This window comes from Microtus pennsylvanicus, chromosome 2, assembly GCF_037038515.1.
Source record: "Microtus pennsylvanicus isolate mMicPen1 chromosome 2, mMicPen1.hap1, whole genome shotgun sequence".
Taxonomy (NCBI): Eukaryota; Metazoa; Chordata; class Mammalia; order Rodentia; family Cricetidae; genus Microtus; species Microtus pennsylvanicus.
The window spans coordinates 91,158,353-91,180,887 of record NC_134580.1 but is presented as its reverse complement, the minus strand read 5'-3'; the positions used below and the strand labels follow the sequence as shown (position 1 = coordinate 91,180,887).

Genomic DNA, 22,535 nt, shown 5'->3' with positions numbered 1-22,535 from the left:
CACCGTGATCCTTAGGAATAAAATGTAGCGTCTTTCCACAGAGGGACACCGATGAAGAGGTCAAGGAACATCTGCGGAATAACCTGCACCTGCAGGAAAAGGTGATGCTTCCTCTCACAGGCTGCCCCCGTGACCGCTGCCTGCAGGACCTGTGTTTGTCTCTTTGTTAAGCTAGAGCCTTGCTATGCAGCCTCCCAAGTGCTAAGATTACAAATGTATTACTTACTACCCCACACCCTGTTCGTGTTTTAAGATAAATTCTAAGAACTGTTTAATTGCCACAAATGGGAGGCAAAGGCATGGGGATCAGGAGTTCAAGGCCAGTGTTGGTTATGATAGCAAATTTGAGCACAGCCTGGGCTACAGAAAGCTCTGTGGGGGGAAGGGGGAGGCTAAGCGCTATCGTGAAGAGGCCTGTGATAAGTGGGTGTCAAACTTTCTACTAAATCGATATCAAGCCATCGCAGGTGTCTCGAAATGTATTGACTACTAGATTTGTTGACCAGGAAAAGAGGCACTTGGGAGGACATTTTAACACCTGCCACTCTGGAGATTTTTTGAAACAAAATAAGTCTGTGTCATGGGGGGAAAAAAAGAGTAAGAAAATGAGAGCTAGAATTTAAAAGCAACTTGAAATTTTTCTACTCTTTAATTCTCTGTGTTCAAGGTATATTATGCCCTAACATGAGGATGAAGAAAGCAAAACCACTGATTCATTCCCTACAGTACAGTAGCGGTAGATAAAATAGTTGAGGGGGCGGGGAAAGCAAATAACAAAACAAAAAAATACTAACTGCCAAAAACTAAGAGGCTCTAGCTCTTAGCAGTAGGGTTGCTGCGGGGAGCCCAGCAGAGATGACCGTTCAGACACAGTGCATAGCCAATTCAAAGTCTTCATTCCAGGCAGCTAGGGCCACAGCCACATGTGCCCAGAACAGAGGTTGTCAAAGGCAGAAACCACATCCTGGCACCTCGCTCTGAAGCTCCAGGAGACTTTGTAAAAGCAAGCAGTTTGTAGCAAACAGTATTTACAGAAGCTAAGATAAGCAGTTAGCTGGAGGGGGGTTCCTGTGCAAACAGGCAGTTCCCAGACACTAAGAAAAGTTAATGAGGACACGCTGACCTTGGGTTCCTAGAATAGACTGAGTAGTTTTCCGTGGAATTCTTCCTCAAGGAGATCAAATTCTAGTTAAACCTGATTGGCCCCCGCTAGAATATAAGATGGAGGAACCTCTGCACTATCTTGCCCTATCACAAGAGAAGCCAGCCTCCTGGAGAGAACTCAGGTGCTCCAGTCAGATGCATGCCTTAGGGCTGGAGTTGTAGCAACTTTAGAGGAAGGGAAATAGAGGGCTGATTTCCTATCCTATCATAAATGCAGGGTATGAGACTTGAACCGAATTAGCTTTGAGACAGAGAAACTCATCTATCTCCTTCAGAGACAATCAACCAAGAAACCACTTGGAGGGTCTCTACTTACTAACACGTGGGTGGAAAACAAGTAAACAAAACCATCCCTGGAAATGGGCTCAAAAGATTCAGAACATGTAAGGAAATGCTCCAGCTGGGTAACCCAAGCAATGAACTAACAGAAAGGAGCTTAGAGACAAATACAGTAAAAAACATTTAGGCAAACAAAGGAAGCAATAGAATCTGGAAAAAAAAATCAGAATGTTATTTAAAAGGAGGGAAATGGGTTTGACCAAAAAAAAGCATAAGGATTATACAGATAAATAGTCTTGAAATTTAAACCTTAAGTTCCATAGCCGAATAGAATTGATAAATTAGAAAATTGCTTTTTGGAAATCATTCAAAATGTAGCACAAAGAGATAAAGGGATAGGAATATGAAGTTCATAATAGCATCTATCTGTTGTAGGATATAAGGAGGAGTGGAGGCTGGAAAAAAATGGTTCAGCTGCTCTTCCTGAGGACTAAGATTTGGTTTCCAGCACCCACATCAGTCAGCTCACACGTACTTATAACTCCAGCTCCTGGGAATCCAGCATGCTCTCCTGGCATCCACAAACACCCAGGCACACGTGTCATATACTCACAGAGTTATACACACATAAATAAATACATAACATTCTTTAAATATAAGAGGGGTGGAGGGAAGGGAATGGGGAGGAAGGTGTGAGAACCAAAGTTACATTTTTAAGTTAAGTTTTAGTTACTATTCCCAAGAGATCCATGAAACAAAAATGCCTCTGATATGCAAGCCCTTGCTGAAACACAGTTCCTGAAATGCTGAGGCCATTGTTAATTGCAGAAAACCAGTCACATGGTTTTCTTTTCCCTAAACAAGGTTGACCCAGCTGCACCGATGTGCTTAATCACACGTGGGCTTTTCTTTTCCCTAAACAAGGTTGACCCAGCTGCACCCGATGTGTTTGATCACATGTGGGCGGGAGGTTCACAGGCTGGAGTCCATCAGGATGCATACTTGCCCCTGATTGGACCTGATGGGAAACGCGATGACTTATGGGCTTTCCTTCTTAAGCCGCTGCAAACTGTGGTTAGGGCCATTTCCCAGGAACCTAGTTATGGACCTGCCTAGAGCCCATCCACCTGGCCAGGATTCGTTAACACTTGCTTCAGTTTTGGCTTTCAACTGTGACAGTGGTCTTAGTCTAGATCGGAGGGATTAGCCAAGGCGGTAAAGGAAGTTTGATCAACCGAGCCTCATCATATGGAACCCTGGTAGGACTGAGAGTATTCCTTAGCACTAGAGATGCAGACATTGTTTGTCTCACGGCTGTGCTTCAACTTTCAGTCAGATGACCCGGCTGTGAAATGGCAATTGAACCTCTACAAAGATGTTCTGAGGAACGACGAACCTTCTAATCCGGAAAAGACGGTGGAGCGAGTGCAGAGGATCTCAGCTGCTCTCTTCCACCTGGAGCAGGTAGGGGGTTCGCTCTGAGGAGTGAGTGAGCAAGACTGCCCCGGAGGATAGAAATTTCTTCCCTGCGCTTGGCTCTCAATTACAGGAGACCTCTTGAGGCAAAAGGCAACCACCAAATTTTATCCCACATCACCCCCCAAGTGTTGCCTGGCATCTCAAAGCCGTCCTGCCCTCAGCTTTTCCCGGAACTGTTCTCGAGTTCTTGCTTATGAATTCAAAATATTTTTCCAGTTCTTTGCCATTTGTAAAACAGCAATAAATGTCTAGTGGCATTTGGGGAAATAAAATTTAAAAAAAAAAAGACCTTCACACAAGAATGGCTTACAGCTGGGGACAGTCTTGCTAACTTCAGTTGTGAAACCAAAATTATCCTAGAGTTTGTCTGAGCTACTCAGTCTGCCATTCGGATAGGCCTACTGTCTAGCTACTTATGTGATTCCTTCTTAGGTGGAACAGCCTTTGAGGTCCAAAAAGGCTGTGTGGCACAAATTATTGTCAAAGCAACGGAAACGGGCAGTGGTGGCCTGTTTCAGGATGGCTCCTCTCTACAATTTGCCCAGGTGGGTATTCTATCATTGTTCTCTGCCAGGTGAGCCAGTGATAGGAATTAAGCTGTTTCTCCCATAGCTGAGTCCTCTGTGGCCCTTAATCTTGATCCTAACTATAAAAGTTGGGGTCCTTGGCTCGTGGCACCTTGCAGACTGCATGGTAGGTATAATGGTCTACTAAGCAATCAAGGTAAGTATGGAAGCAGGTAAGAGTGCCTCGTCCTGGGCCTTCACAGCCTCTCAGCACATATGAGGCTCTCTGCTTTAGCTGACAGAGGAGTCTTTGTGAGAGTGTAAAGGCTTCTGGGGAAAGGGAACTGTTTCTAAAGTACCTTAGTCCAAATTCTATCATTCCCTGCTCAGACACTAGGTGATATGACAAAATTTACTATTCCTCAGCAGAGCAAAATGTAGCCTAAGAATCCTTCATCACAGTGCGTTTACCATCAAGATGAGGGAAGGGGGAGCTAGTTGCGGTGGCACATGCCTGTAATCCCAGCTCTCAAGTCATGCATGTGAATTTAGCCTGAGCTACATAGCAAGTCCTTGCTTTAAAATTAAAAAAAAAAAAAGAGGAAAAAAAGCTAGAAATACCCAAAGAGGCTAGACAGAAGCACAATGTACTTATCTTGGTTTTTGGTACTTTGAAGTAAAAATTACCATGTAGCATATCTTCTGCCAGCATAAGGAAGGGAATCTGTGTTAGTTCAGTTTCCATTACCACAAAATACCTGAGGCAAACTGACTGAAAAGAAAGAAAGATTTATTTCAGTTCATGGTTGCAGAGGCTTTAGCTCATGGTTACTTGGTGCCACCATTTTCTGTCTGTGGTGAGGGAGAACACCATCGGAGTAAATGTGCAATGGAGCAAACCTTCCCACCTCACAGAGGTGAGGAGGCAGAAAGTGGGGAAGATCAAGGCCCTAATTTCCCTTCAAGAGTGGGTCCCAGCGGCCGTACTCCTACTAGACCTAACCATCTAAAGGGTCTACCACCTCTGTTACACCAGAGACTGATGACCAGTCCTTCCATGCATGACCTGTGGAAGGCATTGAAGTGCTACACCATAGTGATATCAGTAGAGCTAGGGCCTGTACGGACTGCTAGGACTGTCTCTGCGTGTCTGCTGATAGGACAACTTCATCCTCCCCTGACAGACTGGAGAGTACATGAGAGCTGGTCTGTAATCAGTCTGCAGAGCTGGTGACTGAAAAACAACCTTTGATTTATCAACCTCCTCGTCCTTGGGAACAGCCTCACCTGGTCGTGGAAAACCAACTGACTTGGACAAAAGCATTATGAATCCTATACATCAGGGTGTTTCTTTAGAATATGAGACCAGGGGCCATTCAATGCTTGGTCTTTGCTTTTGTCCATTGGGGGAATCTTGACCATTATTTCTCCAGAATATCCTGTATCTTGCCTTGAACCAGGCGAGTTTTCCCTTTTAGGGTCTTTGAAGAAGGTGGGGAAATCACGGCTTCTGAGCTGTGCACCTGCTCCACAGGGCCTCTCCCAGGGAACTAGATTTGCTTTTACTTGGAGGGGAACAAAGTGATAGTAAATCAAGCAGAATAAATAAATTCATGAATAAAAATATAAAAATGGAAGTCAACCCTAGGTACAGGGGATGGTGAAGCCCTCTCAGAAAGGTGAAGCTGATGTCCATTTAATATTGTAGACGTGTGTACGATTTTTGTTTTCTAAGAGGCAATGAAATCACTAGGAGACGCTCACCATCCTCTCTTGGCTAGAACTCCTGCCTGAGGGTGTGGCATGAGGAACTCAGGTCTACAAACACTTGTCCAGGGCCAGGCAGAAGTCATCCCTCCCTCTCAAAATCAATTTTTGTTTTTATAATGATGCTGATACCATCCCTTCCTATCCGGGTATTCCTTCATCATTCCTACACCTGCATATGCCAGGATAAGTTCACGGAATCCCTGTCATGAGGCATGGGTCCTTGAGACAATTGCTCTAGAACAGCTGCCTGCGTTTTCTCTCTAGTATGAAGGATTCTGAGTCAATTTCATAACAACCAACTCAACGAGGAGGCAACGGAGGAAGCCGCTCCTCTTCCCTACTTTGTGATGGTCTCAGTGACAGGGAATCTTCCAGACTAAATGCCTGAAGGGATTTGTCTGACTATAGAGGTGCTGTTCATCTAGTGCCGGTGTTTAAAAGAAAACCCTGTATGCTTCTCTCCAGACACAAAATTAACAATTTCTTCCTGATCACCTTTCAACGTGTTTGGCTGGAAAAGGTTAATGAAAAAACTCAGTATGACAGACTAATACCCATTTTAATGGTAATGTAACTGAGAGACGTCAGCCCGTCCTCTGCACATGCCTCCGTTCCTGGCCATGATTTAATGTTCCCATAAGAATACGTGTTTGTACAATTTTTTAGAAAGTAAAATTCTGATTGGTCAGATTTTAATGGGAGACAGCCAGATTTTGGTTCTACCAAAACACAAAGCAGGACTTGACCCATCTTGTCCTTTTCTGCATTCCCATCCTGGCTTGCTACTATGATCCGTCTTAGCTGTGCTTCTGTGGCCAACTTTCCAGGAAGGGGCATGAGCCAGACACCAGAGCACAGCTCTCAGAGGCACAGAGCAGGCATGCCCACAGCATAGCACGCCCAGATCTGGCCTTCCTAAGTGACCACTGGAGTGCCCCGCTGAGGTATTCCTTGGCTAGGGGAAGGTGCGGAAGCAGAAGTTGAGGGTTTTCAGTTTGTCTGGCACTAAACTACAACCCGATTTCAATTGTATTACTGGACAGTGGGCTGATCTGAAGAAATGACTAAACTGTCTCCTGAAGCGAACATTTTCAGACTTGATCTAATCTGCTATTTCTCACTAGAATGGCAATGTTGTTAAAACTCAGTAAAGCTAAATGGAGGTGTTGTGTCTTGCTCTGGTTATGGCCCTTGGAAGAACTCCGGTATTTATGAGTTACCTAGTTGAAGGAAACAATGTGAACTACTGGCTGTCCTGACCAATCAGAAGATGAGAATTGTACAAAAAGTCTGTCCCGGCTTACTAACCGCTAACCACCCAAACTAAACTAACGAGCCCAGCAACTGTCCTGACCCCCCCTCTCACCCTTCCACTCAGGCACCGCTCTATTAACCTCTTCCTCCATGGCTATCAGAGATTTTGGATAGAAACAGAGGCGTATTCCTTTGAAGAGAAACTAGTACAGGATTTGGCTGTAAGTACCGAACAAACTGGGAGTGGACTCGGGCATGAATGGGTTTGATTTTTCTATCTGTGTTTGTGTATGTTGCGGAAGTCAGGCATTCACAGAGAAGGTGTGTGCTGTGTCAACCTGAAAAGAGTTAACTAAATTCTCAGGGTGATGCTGCCCATGGGCCTACGAGCCAGAGGATGGAATTTCAATTAGAGGTGCTAATAATGTCCTCACCCCTGTCTCCATCACCATTAACAACTAATGTTTCTTAAAGTGCACAGCTGTGGCATGGGGAGTCCGTGCCTAGTTAAGTTTTGAGCACCACTGGTTGCAGGAGACCCCTGCCCTGCTTACTCCCTGCTAAAACTCCACATCCAAAACAATAGCTCTGCTTTGGGGAAGGCACATCTAAATAATCCTCTTTCCTGCATCTCTTTTCTGTATTGGCCTTTCGGAAAGCTGGCATGCACTCTCTAGTAGACTTCATACTCTGGGACCACTCCACGGGAATCACAACGGAACAGCCTCATCCTGTGTGAGGGGAAAATAAGCCCTCCCTCCTCTTCTCTTTTCTCAACCTTAGTGTTCTATTTTCTCTTTACCTCTCAGTTTCTCGTTTTCTATTCTCATTTGCTCTCTGCACTAATCTTGTATTGTTCTCTTTCATTCTTTTCTGTCTCTTCTCATCTTTGAACTATCATTCTGTGTCTTTGCCCTCTCCTTCCCTTTTTTTTCTTTTAAATCTCTCTTCGCCATTCCTTCCCTTTGTTCTTAGGTCCCTTGCTTTCCCCACACACTCCTGTTGATGAGAAAGGTGCTGCCTTTGCTTTCGCACGTTCCTGATTGGTGTGAAGCTGGCAGGAAGTGGCATTTTAGCCCTCTGCTGCGGAACCATTCTCACAACCTGGGTAGTTCTCACCAATTCACCAAGTACATCCACCTGCTGACTTGACCTCTGCCAGAAAATTTCACTGTTTCCACTAGCGCCAGCTGCTGCTTTTTCTATGAACACAGAGAAGTGGTTTGGTGAGAGGAGGGCCAGTCTTGCGACTCCTACATGGCAACTTTGCAGGACAATGTAAATTTTAGGGTAGAGTGTGAAGCTGAAACAAAGAGACAGGTCTTTTGTTAGGTTAAATCTAGACTAATACTACGGTAAGATTTTTTTAATTGGTTCCTCTTATAGTATTGAAATTAAGTCTGCTAAATTTATTAAGTCATGTTCATGGCCTGATTTTATATACTTGTACCTATCAATAAACATTGCAATACTTGAAACAAAAACTAAAATAATACAACTGGACCCCGAATAAGCCCAGAGATTTATGACTTTGGTCTCACCTCTATCTCAAGCCTGCTTTCCAGAAGAAATTCCATGTATCGTCTAGAGGGACTCAGTTTCTTAAGTGACAGCAGGGTTTCCCTCCTGAACTGGGGTGCTCACAGCTTGCATGAGTGTTGATTGGAGTCCGTAGCTCTTTCCCTGTGGCCAGCCATTTGCTTTCTTTGATTTCATTTAACTTAAAATGGAACGTGCCTTTGATTGGCTGGGGAAATGTGTCTGTCTACAGCAACCCTGCACCCTCGGGACTCCTGCGCTGGAATAAGCAGCTGGTAGATGACGCTTTCAGTCCGATGCCCTCTGTGCCTTGCGCTTTGCCTTCTCGCATGCGGTTGTACGGTGCGTACAGGGATCTGTGCCTCAAATCTGCCTGTGTTGCTCTGTGTAGAAATCTCCCAGGGTTGAAGAGGAGGAAGAGGAAGAGACAGAAAAGCAACCTGACCCGCTTCACCAAATCATCCTGTATTTTAGCCGCAACGCCCTCACAGAGAGGAGGTGAGTGTCCCCATGGTGTTCTTCCCACAGGCCTGGGACAGGGCTCGCTCATAACTGCCCTTCTGTGTCAACAGCAGGTAGAAGGGATTTTAGAACTGAGAGGCTCTGTTCATGGTCACCAGGACACACCCAGAGGACAGGCTTCTCATCATAATATGAGACAGACTAAAGATGAAATGGCCTAAAATCATGACTTTAATCCTAAATTCCGTGTTGAGGCAATGCTGGATCAGCTTTTCAGAGTCAGAGTATCTAATTAGCTCACTAGTATATTTAACTTGGAATGGTTATGGTTTTTAGTAATTTTTTTGTTGACTCCAGAACATAGCCTGCTAAATATTTTCTCTGATATTCTCTTCCAGCAAATTGGAAGATGACCCTTTGTACACCTCCTACTCCAGTATGATGGCCAAGGTACTCCTGGGTTCTTACCACTTTGTCACAATCTGCCTATCATATTAAGTTGTATAAGCATGAAGACTAGGGCTTGGTCATAACACAGGTTCTGGGCATCACACAGTGCCCGCATTGTTAGTGTAGCACCTTGAGACTTTGTAGAAATAGCGGCAACTGGATTCATAGTCCAGTTCTAAAGCTGACTGAATACGGCCTAAGCACAAAGACTGTCTTCCACCTTCAGTCAGTGACTGGGAGAGGCCAGGTAGTTCATTCTGTGTGGAGATGAAGGACACAGGCCAGACACTAGAAAAGGTTCCAGTGTTCCAGAGGAGTCACAGTGAGTAGAGGAATACCACCCAGAAGTTTGACAAACTCTGGCATGCTGAATGTACATAAGGAAAACATTCAGGAAAGAGGAGACAGATGATGGCAAACAGGAACTCGTATTGCTTTGTTCTGTTGTCTCTCATGACCCTAGTACAAAGGTGACAATTTGGGGTTTCCATCATGGATATTCCAGTCTTAATATCACAGCCCTGGCATCTGTCTTAAGAGGGACAAATCCTTGTATTCCTTTGTCCTCATTTGCATCAAAACTTTTTAGGGAAGGGAATTTGTATCTGTGCTTAAAACAGGTCCCCGTTGGATATGTGAACTCCATGTTTTTCTTTCTTGTTCCTTAACCCCTTGGTGACTACAAAAATGGCATTTAAAGTAGAATGTAGCCCTGCAACGATCGGAATGTTCCTAGTTTTATAAGGTGCTGAGGTCCCTAGGAGTCCATGAATGATAACCTGTCCCTTGTGTGTTCTAAATGTCATAGAAGAGCTATGCTTGGGAGGGAGAGGGAACTGGGATTGGTATGTAAAAATAAAAAAGATTTTTTTATAAAATACAATAAGAAATAACAAAAAAAAAAAGAAGAGTGATTCCCTATAACTTGGTTGTCTGTGTCCTCCTTTCCCTGCTCCATGGAACCCAGAGTTGTCAGAGTGCTGAGGATGAAGATGAAGATGAAGAGAGGGAAAAAACATTTGAAGTGAGTTTCCATAAAGACATCAGAACCGAGACCCTTATAGGCCAATAGAATGGGGCTTCAGAATGGTGACTGCTGTTCGCTTATGGGACTCACTGTACTGCTGTGTCTGACTCGGCAAGTCCAGCCATGGCTCTGCCATCTGCCTGTGTGACTGGCAGGCAGCAGGCATCCTGCTCAGCAGTGCCCACTTCTAACTATGCTGGTTCTGAAGGGAACTGTTCCACTTATCGTATAGAAACAGACTGAAAAGGGGCAAATTTAAACAACCAAAAATGAAAAAAATCACGGGCATTGGGATTGTCACTACTACTCTAGAAATACCAGTTGATGGCAGTTTTATTTGAAGGCAGTGCAGAAGCCCGGCACTCCTAAAACTGCACAATTTTAGGTTTCTGTGCTCTTTGATGGGCAAAGCATCCAAAAATATAATACAAGTGGACGTAGATAATTACACTTCTGGTAACCAGTTCTGGTAGAACATGTCTGCAGTGTAAATACAGGGACATTTCTTACATCAGACAAATATAGTCAGGTGGCCCCTCAAGCATGTTTCCTGTATAACAGAGCATTGAAAGACAAGCACATTTAAATCTTGACTTGCTAGAAATTGCATGCTGGGAGATGGAAAAGCTAGAGCCGTGGAGGCAGCCAAGGAGGAACTTGTCTCCAGGAGAAAGACTTACAGCTTGTGGCTTTGCCTGGGCTGGAGTTGGGGCAGGGGTGATGGACAGGGCCATACCTTGACCTGCACTGCTTAGTTAGTGTGTGTCCTACCCGCATGCTAGGACCCTGAAGGCTAAGACTGAGAGCTTTGGCTGAATCTTTCTGCTCCTCTTCCCAAAGTGACCACATTGAGTCAATCTTCTCTCTCTGCTCTTCACTATTTAAATAATAATAATTTGCTTTATAATAGCAAAGGTGAAAACACTGTTACCTAGCAACATAAAGAGTAGAAACCTCAACATTAAAAGAGTGAGTAAATTATGGGTAGATTCTTTGGGGAAGCCAGGTCGTGTCTGGAAATAAAATTTAGAGGTTTGCTTTATCCACAGTTATATGCATTGCTTTTCATAAGCCATGAAAGATTCACTCTCAGAGTATCTTGCCACATTGCATTTCCCCAAGGAGAACATGGGCAGAAGGGAAGAATGAGAGCCCTGGAGGGCTGATCTTTCTATATGACTTCTTCTAGGAGAAAGAGATGGAGAAGCAGAAAACACTGTATCAGCAAGCGCGCTTGCACGAACGTGGTGCCGCAGAGATGGTCCTTCAGATGATAAGTGCCAGCAAAGGTGATGTCCCTGTTTCTAGGTAGACCCTCGGTGACTGGCACAGAGCTAACACTCCATGGCTTAAAGTCACATTAACATGCCTGAGAAAGCCCAGCAGGTATAATTTAGCACCTCTTTCCTTGGTGATTCAATCAAATCTTCACCCTGGCAGGTGAGATGAGTCCCATGGTGGTTGAGACACTGAAGCTGGGAATTGCCATTCTCAATGGAGGCAATGCTGGCGTGCAACAGGTAAGATGGTATCGGGGGATGGTGCAGAGTTCCTGGGGTACTTCTATGAGAAACCACATGAATAATTCACCTTCCTGCTATTCACTCACTTATCCCCTCTTCGTTAAACACTTATTTACCGATTACTGACAATGCCTGGTTCTGCTGTAAAGGCTGAAGTTATTCTAGTGAGTGATACAAATGAAGTCCTCAACTGAGAAGCTCAGGCTGGAGGATTTTGAGTTCATGGCCACCTCGGGCTACAAAGTGAGTGAGTCTCTCTCTGTCTCATAAACCCAGGGGTCAGAGCTATAGCTCAGTGACAAAGCACTTGCTTAAAATGAACGAGGCCCCATGTTCAATTTCTCAGACCGCAAAATAAAATAGCAAAACATCCTATCTCGCTGATTACGTTCTAGTGGGCATAAAATAAGAAGTCAGTATTAGGATAGCCGGTAGTCATTTGGTGTCTGAACTGGAACTGGTTGAGAAAGGTAGGCATTTGTGAGTACCTCCTGAAGCAGTGGTTCTCAACCTGTGGGTCACAATCCCTTTAGCAAACCTCTTTCCCCAAAAATATTTACACTATGATTCATAACAGTAGCAAAATTATAGCTATAAAGTAGCAATGAAATAATTTTATGGTTGGGGTCACCACAACATGAGGAACTATATTAAAAGGTTACAGTGTTAAGAAAGTTGAAAGCCACTGTGACCTACAACAGCCCTGTGCACAAGAAAGTGAGTTCAAACAGAACTTTAATATTCATAAAAGTATATCTCAGAGACTTTGCAAGTCTCTGAATTCATAACTATCTTAGACATAATGTTTTCTTGGTCTTTAAATCTTCCCAAGCTAATTTCTCATGAAGACTTGTTATTTTTTTCTGTCTTGCTGGCTTCTTTTTTCCACTACAACATATCAGCTAACTATCTTGCAGCAAGCTAAAGATACAAAAATTAATATACAAAAATTTTATGTCACACAAAATTCCTCCTTTCTAAAATCAGAGACCAGAGAAAACAAAGTAAAAATGTCTGTGCTCTCAGCCAGGCCCATTGCTGTCTGAACTCCTGTTCCGATAAACAATACTCATAGAAAGAGCGATTGAGAGTGTACCTCAGCAACAATGACATTACGATGTCACCATCCTAACACTCATCCAAAATAATAAAGACTTTAAACAATAAATCCACAAATGCCAAAGGTCTACTACGCTGTGATGAAGTAGTGAAAATAATAAGCCTTTATACAATAGAATCTGACTCCCTGGGTAGATGTTTTGACTCATGCCCAGTTTTCTTTGTTATTGTTACATGTATGCATTCATTTAAGCATATAAGCACAACATTCTGTGTCCATTTAGTGCTGCCCAAATGCATGCCTTTAGGGTTGACCACTTGATTTTGGATCACCTATCAAGTGACTCATCCTTGGGGAAGATTGATTCTCCCTTATTAATTTCCTGTAGTCATTGATTGTCTGTAGCTCTTCATCTAGGGATAGGGCCTTCTAAGATTTCTCCCAGACATACTGGCATGTCATCTGGTGGTAATATTACTCACACCTTACTTAGGCAACCTAGTGTTGAGATGTTGTAGGTGCAGCTCCCTGGTACTGTAGAGAAGACAGCCTCTCAACTGTCTTATTGCCCCTTGCTCTTATGGTTTTTTTGGCCTCTTGCCAGATGCTCCCTGAGCCTTGGGGTAGAGGTTATATTTTCTTAACTACACCAGTAACTCTTATCTGTAGCCCTGAGTCTGCTTTGGTGTGCTTCTATGGCAGGGGATTTGCTATTTCTCCATCAGAATTGGGAAGATCATGAGCTGCAACATAGTTTTCATTGATTCTCTCTAAACTGTGTCTCTTTACAGAAAATGCTAGATTACTTAAAAGAGAAAAAAGATGCCGGGTTCTTTCAAAGCCTTTCTGGTCTTATGCAGTCTTGTAGGTAAGTCTGGGGAAACCACTCAGCATTCTTAAAAACAAAGATAAAGGGGTACACATAATCATCTACCTTACCATGCAATTGTGGAGAAGATTCAGCATTCACTACCATAAAATCCCAGAGAGTGGCTAATGTTCCCTAGCCTTCAGGATTACATTCAAACTACATTAAGAGAAGAAGTAATCCCCATCAGTCACAAACATCATTTCCTGCCAGAAACCAAAGTTACAATTACTTAACAATTTGCCTCTAAGTATCAAGAGTTAAGATAGACTATGATGTCTTCCATTTGAACATTTGGGGGATGAACATCCTTTTAGTCGACTTCATAATCTTGCCAACCTCCAGGCAATGAGAAGACTGTATGAGCTACAGCATAATCTCTCGTTCCCCCCCTCTCTCTTCCCCCCCTCCCTCCCACCCTTCCACCCCCCTCTCTCTGCACTAACAGTCTATTAGTTTATTGTCTCTCTCAGGAAGAGAAAATGTAATATTGCCAGGTCTGACTCATTGAGGATAGAATAGTACCTGTGGACCCAGGGATGGCAAAATCAAGGCAACCGAGTTCTACATTGCTCATGACATTTCCATTAGGTCTCTAAGAGGTCTCTCAGTGTGCTACAGTACTTGATACTGATAAATTTGTTTATAATTCATTTATAATGATAGCACAGAGGGACAAATGACATTCACTTAATAGCCAGATGATTTCTCACAGAAGTTTTAAGACATTTTAATGGTTTTGATTATTACACAGATAATACATATCTGTAAAATACTTAAGCAGTAAGAAAATTAAAACATTCAGCATGGGTGTTTGGGGATTAAAATGAAATGCATGGCACCAATTCAAAAGCAAAGCTTCAAAGCAACAAGCTCCAAACGTCATTTCCTATGTTTATCTTGCCGTTTGCCCCAATCCCCAACCCAACACAGCAAAATCCAAGTAGTAAAACAGCAGGATAATTTGGGGTTTTTTAAGCAGCCCTTTTTTAATTGCACAGGCTAGGATGGGAAAAACAACACATCTAGCACCTGGAGAGATGTCAGAGGAGACCAAGTCCTTGTAGCTTTTGCAGAGGATCCAGGTTCAGTTCCCAGCATCCACATGGTGGCTCACAGCTATCCATAAACTCCAGGTCCAGAGGATCCCACAACCTCTCCTGACTTCCATGGGCACCAGGCATATACATGGTACATGCAGACAAAATATTCATACACAAAAATAATGTTTTTTAATTTAAAAAGAAAAACAACAAAGGTAGCAATAGAAATTTCACCAAGAGTCCCCAGAAAGGAAAAAAAGAGTGCTAATATCTCTCTAGTCTACAACCATGTCCTCTGAGCCCCAACAGAAGTAAAGCTAATGCTAGTCTTCACGGGCTCAGCCATGCACGCCCCTAAGAGCGATACCTTTATAAAACTTTTTGCTCTAGCACACTGTTCAGATCAGTTAAGGAATTAACCTATTGGGAAAGCGTAAGGATACTTAGTTTGGAAGTGATTTGTTCCCAAGGTGTTCTCATTCCCAGCCTGGGTAGCGTTTCTTGCCTCAGAAAAACTTGACTGTAGCCAGGAAGGTAGGGGGAAATGGGGACAAAAACAAACACCAACTTTTCACAAATTTAGGGACACCATTTCACAGAAGACCTAATCTTAGCTGCTACTGGCTTCTGAACAAAGCAGGAACCATAAGAGAGGGAGGCCTTTGAATTCATCACGAGTATCTAGCTTTTTCCTCCAATCCTCATCCTAGATGCTAGGGACCACAATTCTCTGTGATCTTTAGAGAAAACAGCTAGAGGTGGGAGGTGAGCATTGGGTGTAGTTTAGAAATCTCAGAATCAAATCATCTCTTCCTGACTTGGGAGGGCTTTCTAAATCTTCACCCATAAGAAAGGATTCAAACTAAACAACGATCATCATCTCTCTGTATGTATGACAAGGTCTGTGAGCTATCATATCCATAAACCACAGTGCTTGGCACAAACCCAAGGGGCTTCAGGCTTTTTTGGACAAACTGTTATGTGTTAGTCTATTTATGATAATAAAGAGACAAAATATTCTTCGTAAATACTTGACATTAGAAATCTATTTTCCCAGTGTGGTTAGCCCTGAACCTTGTTTTCTTTTGTCAATTAAAAGTGTCCTCGATTTGAATGCATTTGAGAGGCAGAATAAAGCTGAAGGCCTGGGAATGGTTACAGAAGAAGGAACACGTAAGTAGCCGATGAATGCCAAGGTCATCCCCTTCCTGGTTGAAAGCTCAGCTCTTTCTGATCACAGCCTTTGCATGCAATTTCTTTGTCTTCAAAGACTTGCTCCATTTGAGCAAAACATTTCTCTCTGATGTTGCTAAAGCCAGCATCCAGGCTGGATGTGTTCATAGAGCCAGCTATAATTGAAGTTTGTTACAGTATTTATGGGTTTCTTACTTTGTATTTTCTCTTTTTCCTCTCTTCGCCAGTCATTGTTCGTGAGCGTGGTAAGTGTGACTCTCTAGTCGGAGTTCCTACCATGGTATGAGAATCCTAAGGGATTGGATTTAATTGCTTTGGTACAGACACATCTTGGGTTTGGTGGTTGCATGCCAAGTTTAACCCTGCAGCTTGATGCTTAATTAAAGAAGTGCCCTCTATCTATCTGTGAAGCATGGGTTTTGATGGGCTGTGGGCACTGACTGCTGTTAGCCTAGTTATTCTCATCGCAGGATGTGTCTTCGGGCTACACAGTTTACTATTTGCGCTGTGTATCCGCAGCCTTGGCTGTCAATTAGTTGGGTTTCTCAACATCGGTCCAAAAGTTCATTTCCAAAGCCGTTTGCCAGTTTGGAGTCATGTGCCTTAGCAGGTGTTCCTTGTTGAGAGGCCATGCACATGCTGCCATGTCTATTCTGTTTTCAAGGTGAAAAAGTGCTCCAGAACGATGAGTTCACACAGGATCTCTTCCGGTTCCTACAGCTGCTTTGTGAAGGACACAACAGCGGTGAGTGGGGACAGCCGACTTGTCGAGGGAAAGCAGCATCTGTGTGCGGGATTCTCATTCAGTGGTGCCTGCTTGATTCAAATAGTTCCTGTTCTGTGGCTGTGAAGAGACATCATGACCGAGGCAATTCTTAGTTTGGAGCTTGCTTAGAGGGTTGGTCCGTGATCTTTATGGTGGGACAGAGACAGGCATGGTGCTGGGGCTGGAGCTGAGAGCTTGACATGTTTATCCACAGGCAGCAGGCAAGAAGAGTGAGACTGGGCCTGGCATGGCCCTTTTAAACTTCCAAGCCCACTCCCAGAGACACGCCTCCTCCAACAAAGCCACACCCCCTCCAACAAGGCTGCTTCTCCTAATCCTTCCCAAACAGTTCTACTAACTGGTCACCCAAGCATTCTAACATATGAGCCTATGGGGGTCATTCTTATTCAAACCACCAGGCTATCCAAGTTCATCTAGTCCTTAATACGAAAGCTGTATAGAATGACCGTTAGGCTTATGACTGTTGCTGTTTAGTGTCACCAAGGCTAAACCACTCCCAGAATCACCATCCCTTTCATATCACCTCCTGGATCTTATCTTGTTTTAGGTGTCACAGGTTATCAGAGCTCAGAGTAGAGCAGGATTTGTGAGGCTCCAAATATATTCTCTGTGTGAGACTTGCCACATAGTGTGCCATGTCTAAGCTCAGTTAACAGGGTATGCCTGGCTCCCTTTGGTCTAATGGGCCTAGGTTCTGACCCAGCACTGGTGTTCTCAGACTTTCAGAACTTTCTGAGGACTCAGATGGGCAACACCACCACTGTGAACATCATAATCAGCACCGTGGACTACCTTCTGCGTCTGCAGGTGAGTCGGAACCATGGGCAATGGTGCACTGCATCTACAGTTACATGAACTAGCAACAGCCACGCAGAAACAGGGAGGCCCAGGATAGAGATGTTCCTCCATGGAACTATATCCCGATAAGCCACCCATAAGCTGGAGATGCATTTCCTACACCTAGCTATTGCACATCATAGTTTCGTGAGATGAGACACTGTAGCATATTGATGGTTTACTCTTAAGATTATGTGGCTGACCCTGGGCTCCTGAATAACATTATCAGAGGACGTCACATCATAAATAGGTAGCTGAAAAAAAAAAACAACACTCAGAACTACAAGTACAACTTCAACTGAATCGATAGCACTTTCACACCATTGTTAAGTTGAAAACTTAGGCTTTAGACCCGCATCACTCAGAGAATGTCTATGTAGTCTAACCCTCAAAGAAGGAGTTGTAATCTATGCCCTCACACTTAGGGAAGTTTTAATTCCTAAAACATGTGTTCAAAGACAAGGCGGAAGGACCCTTAATCATGAGAGTGTCTGTTACAAAATGCTGGGCATAGGTTAGTGTTGTCAGTAAAGAACCAGCTATAGTGGCCCAGAAAGAAGGATCAAATTACCTATGGATAATCACTATTATCTTCAGTGGGCATAGCTCACTTTGGATGTTGTATATTATAGTCTCCCAAGTGCTAAAGGCTGTGTATCTTCCTTAAACATTCTTTCCTGTGGAGAACTACGTGAGTTTGGAAGGTGTTAGGGGCAGCTATCTCTGTGCATCTTTGTTGGCTCCCTGGCTCCGTTCATAGCAGAAGCGTAGAGATATGATCAGATCCCTCCAAATGTCAAACTCTACTGTTTGCTTTTAGGAATCCATCAGCGATTTCTATTGGTACTACTCGGGAAAGGACATCATTGATGAATCTGGACAGCACAATTTCTCTAAAGCTCTGGCAGTCACCAAGCAGATCTTTAATTCTCTTACAGAGTACATCCAGGTAGGTGCTAATGAGGGCAGAGTTGGCAGCAGAGGGAGGGAGTATTTTTAACATGCTCATTTTCTGTGTTCTCTAGAGTATTTGGATGCACACAGTGCATCTGTTGTACTCAGCCCCAACACTGGCATAATTTCATATCTAGGGAAAGGAACCATTGGTACCCATGGTCTGTGAGAACCCTGTTGGGACCTGTTCATGGTGTTGTCACACTTTATTTTCATTACCTCATTACACTTTTGCTTCCTTTTCTAGACTGACTGCTTTATATGAATGAAAAATATATTCACCTTAAAATTCTTCAGTCTAGAATATCTGATGATGTATCAATATCTGATGTTCAGTAAGCACAGAGAGTGAAGCAGAGAAACTGTTTACAGAATTACGGAACGATGGCATAAGCAATATCCTAGTAGGGGTTTTAAAAAATGAACCAAATCCAACCTACCTATGGTGGCACATGCCTACAATCCCAGGGTTTGGGAGGCAAAGGCAGGAGGATCTTGGGTTTTGAGCTAGTCTGGGCAACATAGTGAAACTCTGTCACAAAATGGAATAAATAGCAATAAAAATTGAATCTTTGAGCTCTTACTATGGAAGAAGTAATGTCAAGTGGATTTCAGAGTGAATGTCTTAATGTTCTAGTATTCTTTCTCTTCCTTTTTTTCTTTTATTTAAAAAAAACAAAACAAAAAGAGCTATCTTTTTTTTTTCATTTTACATACCAATCTCAATTTCCACTCCCTCCCCTCCTCCCGTTCCCTCCACTTTCCCCTCCTCCCGTTCCCTCCACTTTCCCCTCCTCCCCACCTCCCATCTACTCCTCAGAGTAGATGGCACATTGCTTTGAAGAAGAATCAAGGCCCTCCCTACTATATTTAAGCTAAGCAACGTATCCCTCCAAAGAGAATGGGTTCCAGAAAGTCAGTACAAGCAGCAGGGACCTATCCTGGTCCCACTGCCAGTGGCCCTGCAGTCTGTCCCAGTCGTACAACTGTCAACTAGAGGGACTAGTTTGGTCCTATGCTGGTTCCTTCCCTGTCTGGCCAGGGTTGGTGACCTCCTGTTAGCTCAGGTAGACTGTGTCAGTGGGTGTCTCCATCATGGTCCTGACCTCTTTGCTCATATTCTCACTCCTCCCACTCTTCAATTGGACTTTGGGAGCTCAGCCCAGTGCTCCACTGTGGCTCTCTGCCTCTGCTTCCATGAGCTACTGAATGAAGGTTCCATTGGTGATGTTTAAGATAGTCATCAATCTGATTACAGGGTAAGGCCAGTTCGGGCACCCTCTGCACTATTTCTTAGGGTTTTAGCTGGGATCATCCTTGTTGATTCCTAGGAATTTCTATAGAGCCAGGTTTCTTGCTAGTCCCATAATGGCTCCCTCAATCAAGATATCTCTTTCCTTGCTTTCCATCTCTGTTCTTCCCCTCGTCTTGACTATTCTGTTCCCTCAAGTTCTCCTCCCTCCTCTCCTTCTTCTTTCCTCCTCCCCTCTCACCCTCTTTTCTCCTCCCACCCCCATGCTCCCAATTTTGTCAGGAGATATTATCTATTTCCCCTTTCCAGGGGGATCTATATATGTTTATCTTTGGGTTCTCCTTATTACTTAGCTTCTGTCAGGAGATATTATCTATTTCCCCTTTCCAGGGGGATCTATATATGTTTATCTTTGGGTTCTCCTTATTACTTAGCTTCTCTGGGGTCATGGACTATAGGCTTGTTATCCTTTGCTTTACAGTCTGTATCCACTTAATAGTGAGTGAGTACATACCATGTTCATCTTTCTGGGTCTGGTTAACTCAACTCAGGATGTTTTTTTCTAGTTCCATTCATTTACATTCAAATTTCAAGATGTCATTGTTTTTTACTGCTGAGTAGTACTCCATTGTGTAAATATACCACATTTTTTTAAATATTTATTTATTTATTTATTTATTATGCATACAGTATACAATATTCTGTCTGTGTGTATGTCTGCAGACCAGAAGAGGGCGCCAGATCTCATTACAGATGGTTGTGAGCCACCATGTGGTTGCCGGGAATTGAACTCAGGACCTTTGGAAGAGCAGGCAATGCTCTTAACCACTGAGCCATCTCTCCAGCTCCTATACCACATTTTTTTTATCCATTCTTCAGTTGAGGGGCATTTAGGTTGTTTCCAGGTTCTAGCTATTACAAATAATGCTGCTGTGAACATAATTTAACAAATGTCCTTGTGGTATGATTGAACATCTTTTGGGTATATGAACAAGAGTGGTATTTCTGGGTCCTGGGGTAGGTTGATTCCCAATTTTCTGAGAAACTTCCATACTGATTTCCAGAGTGGTTGTACAAGTTTTCATTCCCACCAGCAATGAGGAGTGTTCCCCGTACTCCACATCCTCTCCAGCATAAGCTGTCATTGGTGGTTTTGATCTTAGCCATTCTGACTGGTGTAAGATGGCATCTCAGAGTCATTTTGATTTGCAGTTCTCTAATAGCCATCAGGGAATGGCTGAACATTTCCTTAAGTGTCTTTGGGCCAAATTTGAGAGTCTTCTGTTGAGAATTCTCTGTGTAGATCTTCCATAATATTTGCTATGCATCTCTTACAACAGTCTGCCTGCCATGAAGAGAGATGAATGATGTATGTAGGAAACCTGTCTATATAATCAGTAGCCATAAAAGCTTTATGTAACACAAGATTTTTGAAGGATAATTGACACTTCATTTTTATGTGATCATAACCACAAAACTCATGAATAAAATATTTGCTCCTTTATTAGTTGAACAAAACATTTAGTTTGTGTTCTCATCTTGGTTTCTGGGGAGAATATATTATATTGCCTCTGCTATGAAACTGTTGATAATGTAGTTTAAAATGCATATGCATAGCCAGGCGGTGGTGGCGCACGCCTTTAATCCCAGCACTCGGGAGGCAGAGGCAGGCGGATCTCTGTGAGTTCGAGGCCAGCCTGGTCTACAAGAGCTAGTGCCAGGACAGGCTCCAAAGCTACAGAGAAACCCTGTCTCGAAAAACTAAAAAAAAAAAAGTGCATATGCATAATGAAAAATATTTGCTATGAGATGATCACACATAATTTAAAGTGATCATATGTATTATGCCCCTAATCATATCTGTTATGCACCAAACATGCAGAAGTGGAATTGATGATAGCCTCAACAGCATTCTGAAACTCAGAGTTAGACAACAAAGAAATAAAGCAAACAAACCACACATGAAGAGTTTAATGAAAGAGAAAGCTCTTATGAACCTAAGGGCTTAGTGTCGTCACAGAGACACAGAGACTGTGCATAAAGAAGGATGCACACTGGTCTTTTGGAGAAGTCATGGATGATTGTGAGTGACTTATGAAGAATAATGTCAGTAACTGAAGAATAAACAAGGAAAGGCATGAGGAATGTCCCATCCCCTTCCTTGTGTACCATCATTTCCTTCTTTCCCCATTCTCTAAGTCAACAGTAAATCTCAGAGTGTGGCTCTTTTATATATCATGGAGTTAAAATTTGTTCAATGAAAAACATCTGGAGGATGAGGTAGGATGATCACAAGTTCAGGACCTACCTAGGGTAGAGAGTGGATTAAAAGTCAGCTAGGTTAAGGAGATCCTGTTTCAAATTTTAGATAATTTAAAAAAGGTTGAGGCTATAGATCAATAGAAGAGTGACTGCCTTGTATGTGTGAGGCTCCAGGTTCAATCCCCCAATGGTGGAAAAGGGAGAGAGAAAGAGAAGAGAGAGAGAGAAGGAAGAAAGAAAGGAAGAAAGGAGGAAGGGAGAAAGGAAGAGAGAGAGAGAGAGAGAGAGAGAGAGAGAGAGAGAGAGAGAGAGAGAGAGAGAGAGAAAGGAAGAAAGAAAGGAAGAAAGGAAGAAAGGAAGAAAGAAAGAAAGAAAGAAAGAAAGAAAGAGGCAGCAATTTGTTTTTCATCCAATGTCCATATCACGAGGCAACTAGCTTACTCAGATTTTATTTTCTCATAAAAATAAATACAAAACTTAGTGTACTTCCTGGGAAATGAGTTGTTTTTTACAATGTAGTAAAGGTAAACTGTATTAAAACTCAAAAAAAAAAAAAAAAGAAAAAGAAGGGCTTCATTAAGGAGAGGGCAATAGTATCCCATTCAGGGGTAAATGGAGAAAGGAGAAAATTACCAACGAAGATTTCCCCTGGAGTACTCAACACAAAAGAGCTTGCATTCTGTGAATACTTCTTTCAACAACCAGTTTTGTTCAAACATGAACTCATTGGCCTCTAGGGACAAGAAATTGAACATAGATAAACAGTGATTTGGGATAAAACAGTATGACTTGGGAAAGTAGACAATATTTCTTCATCTCAACTTT

At 43.0% G+C, this 22,535-nt stretch overlaps 1 protein-coding gene across 1 annotated transcript in view; it reads left to right on the top strand.

Annotated features, from left to right (window-relative positions):
- Positions 1-22,535, top strand: part of Ryr3 (ryanodine receptor 3) — a 524,632-nt gene that overhangs the window by 474,224 nt on the left and 27,873 nt on the right. The window contains exons 71-85 of the mRNA XM_075961717.1: positions 42-101; positions 2,776-2,907; positions 3,355-3,467; positions 6,577-6,673; positions 8,383-8,489; positions 8,852-8,903; positions 9,871-9,927; positions 11,120-11,219; positions 11,371-11,450; positions 13,305-13,381; positions 15,524-15,597; positions 15,846-15,863; positions 16,283-16,363; positions 17,124-17,212; positions 18,063-18,191. Coding sequence (XP_075817832.1) covers positions 42-101; positions 2,776-2,907; positions 3,355-3,467; positions 6,577-6,673; positions 8,383-8,489; positions 8,852-8,903; positions 9,871-9,927; positions 11,120-11,219; positions 11,371-11,450; positions 13,305-13,381; positions 15,524-15,597; positions 15,846-15,863; positions 16,283-16,363; positions 17,124-17,212; positions 18,063-18,191 — 1,266 coding nt within the window. The remainder of the gene's footprint in view (positions 1-41; positions 102-2,775; positions 2,908-3,354; positions 3,468-6,576; positions 6,674-8,382; positions 8,490-8,851; positions 8,904-9,870; positions 9,928-11,119; positions 11,220-11,370; positions 11,451-13,304; positions 13,382-15,523; positions 15,598-15,845; positions 15,864-16,282; positions 16,364-17,123; positions 17,213-18,062; positions 18,192-22,535) is intronic.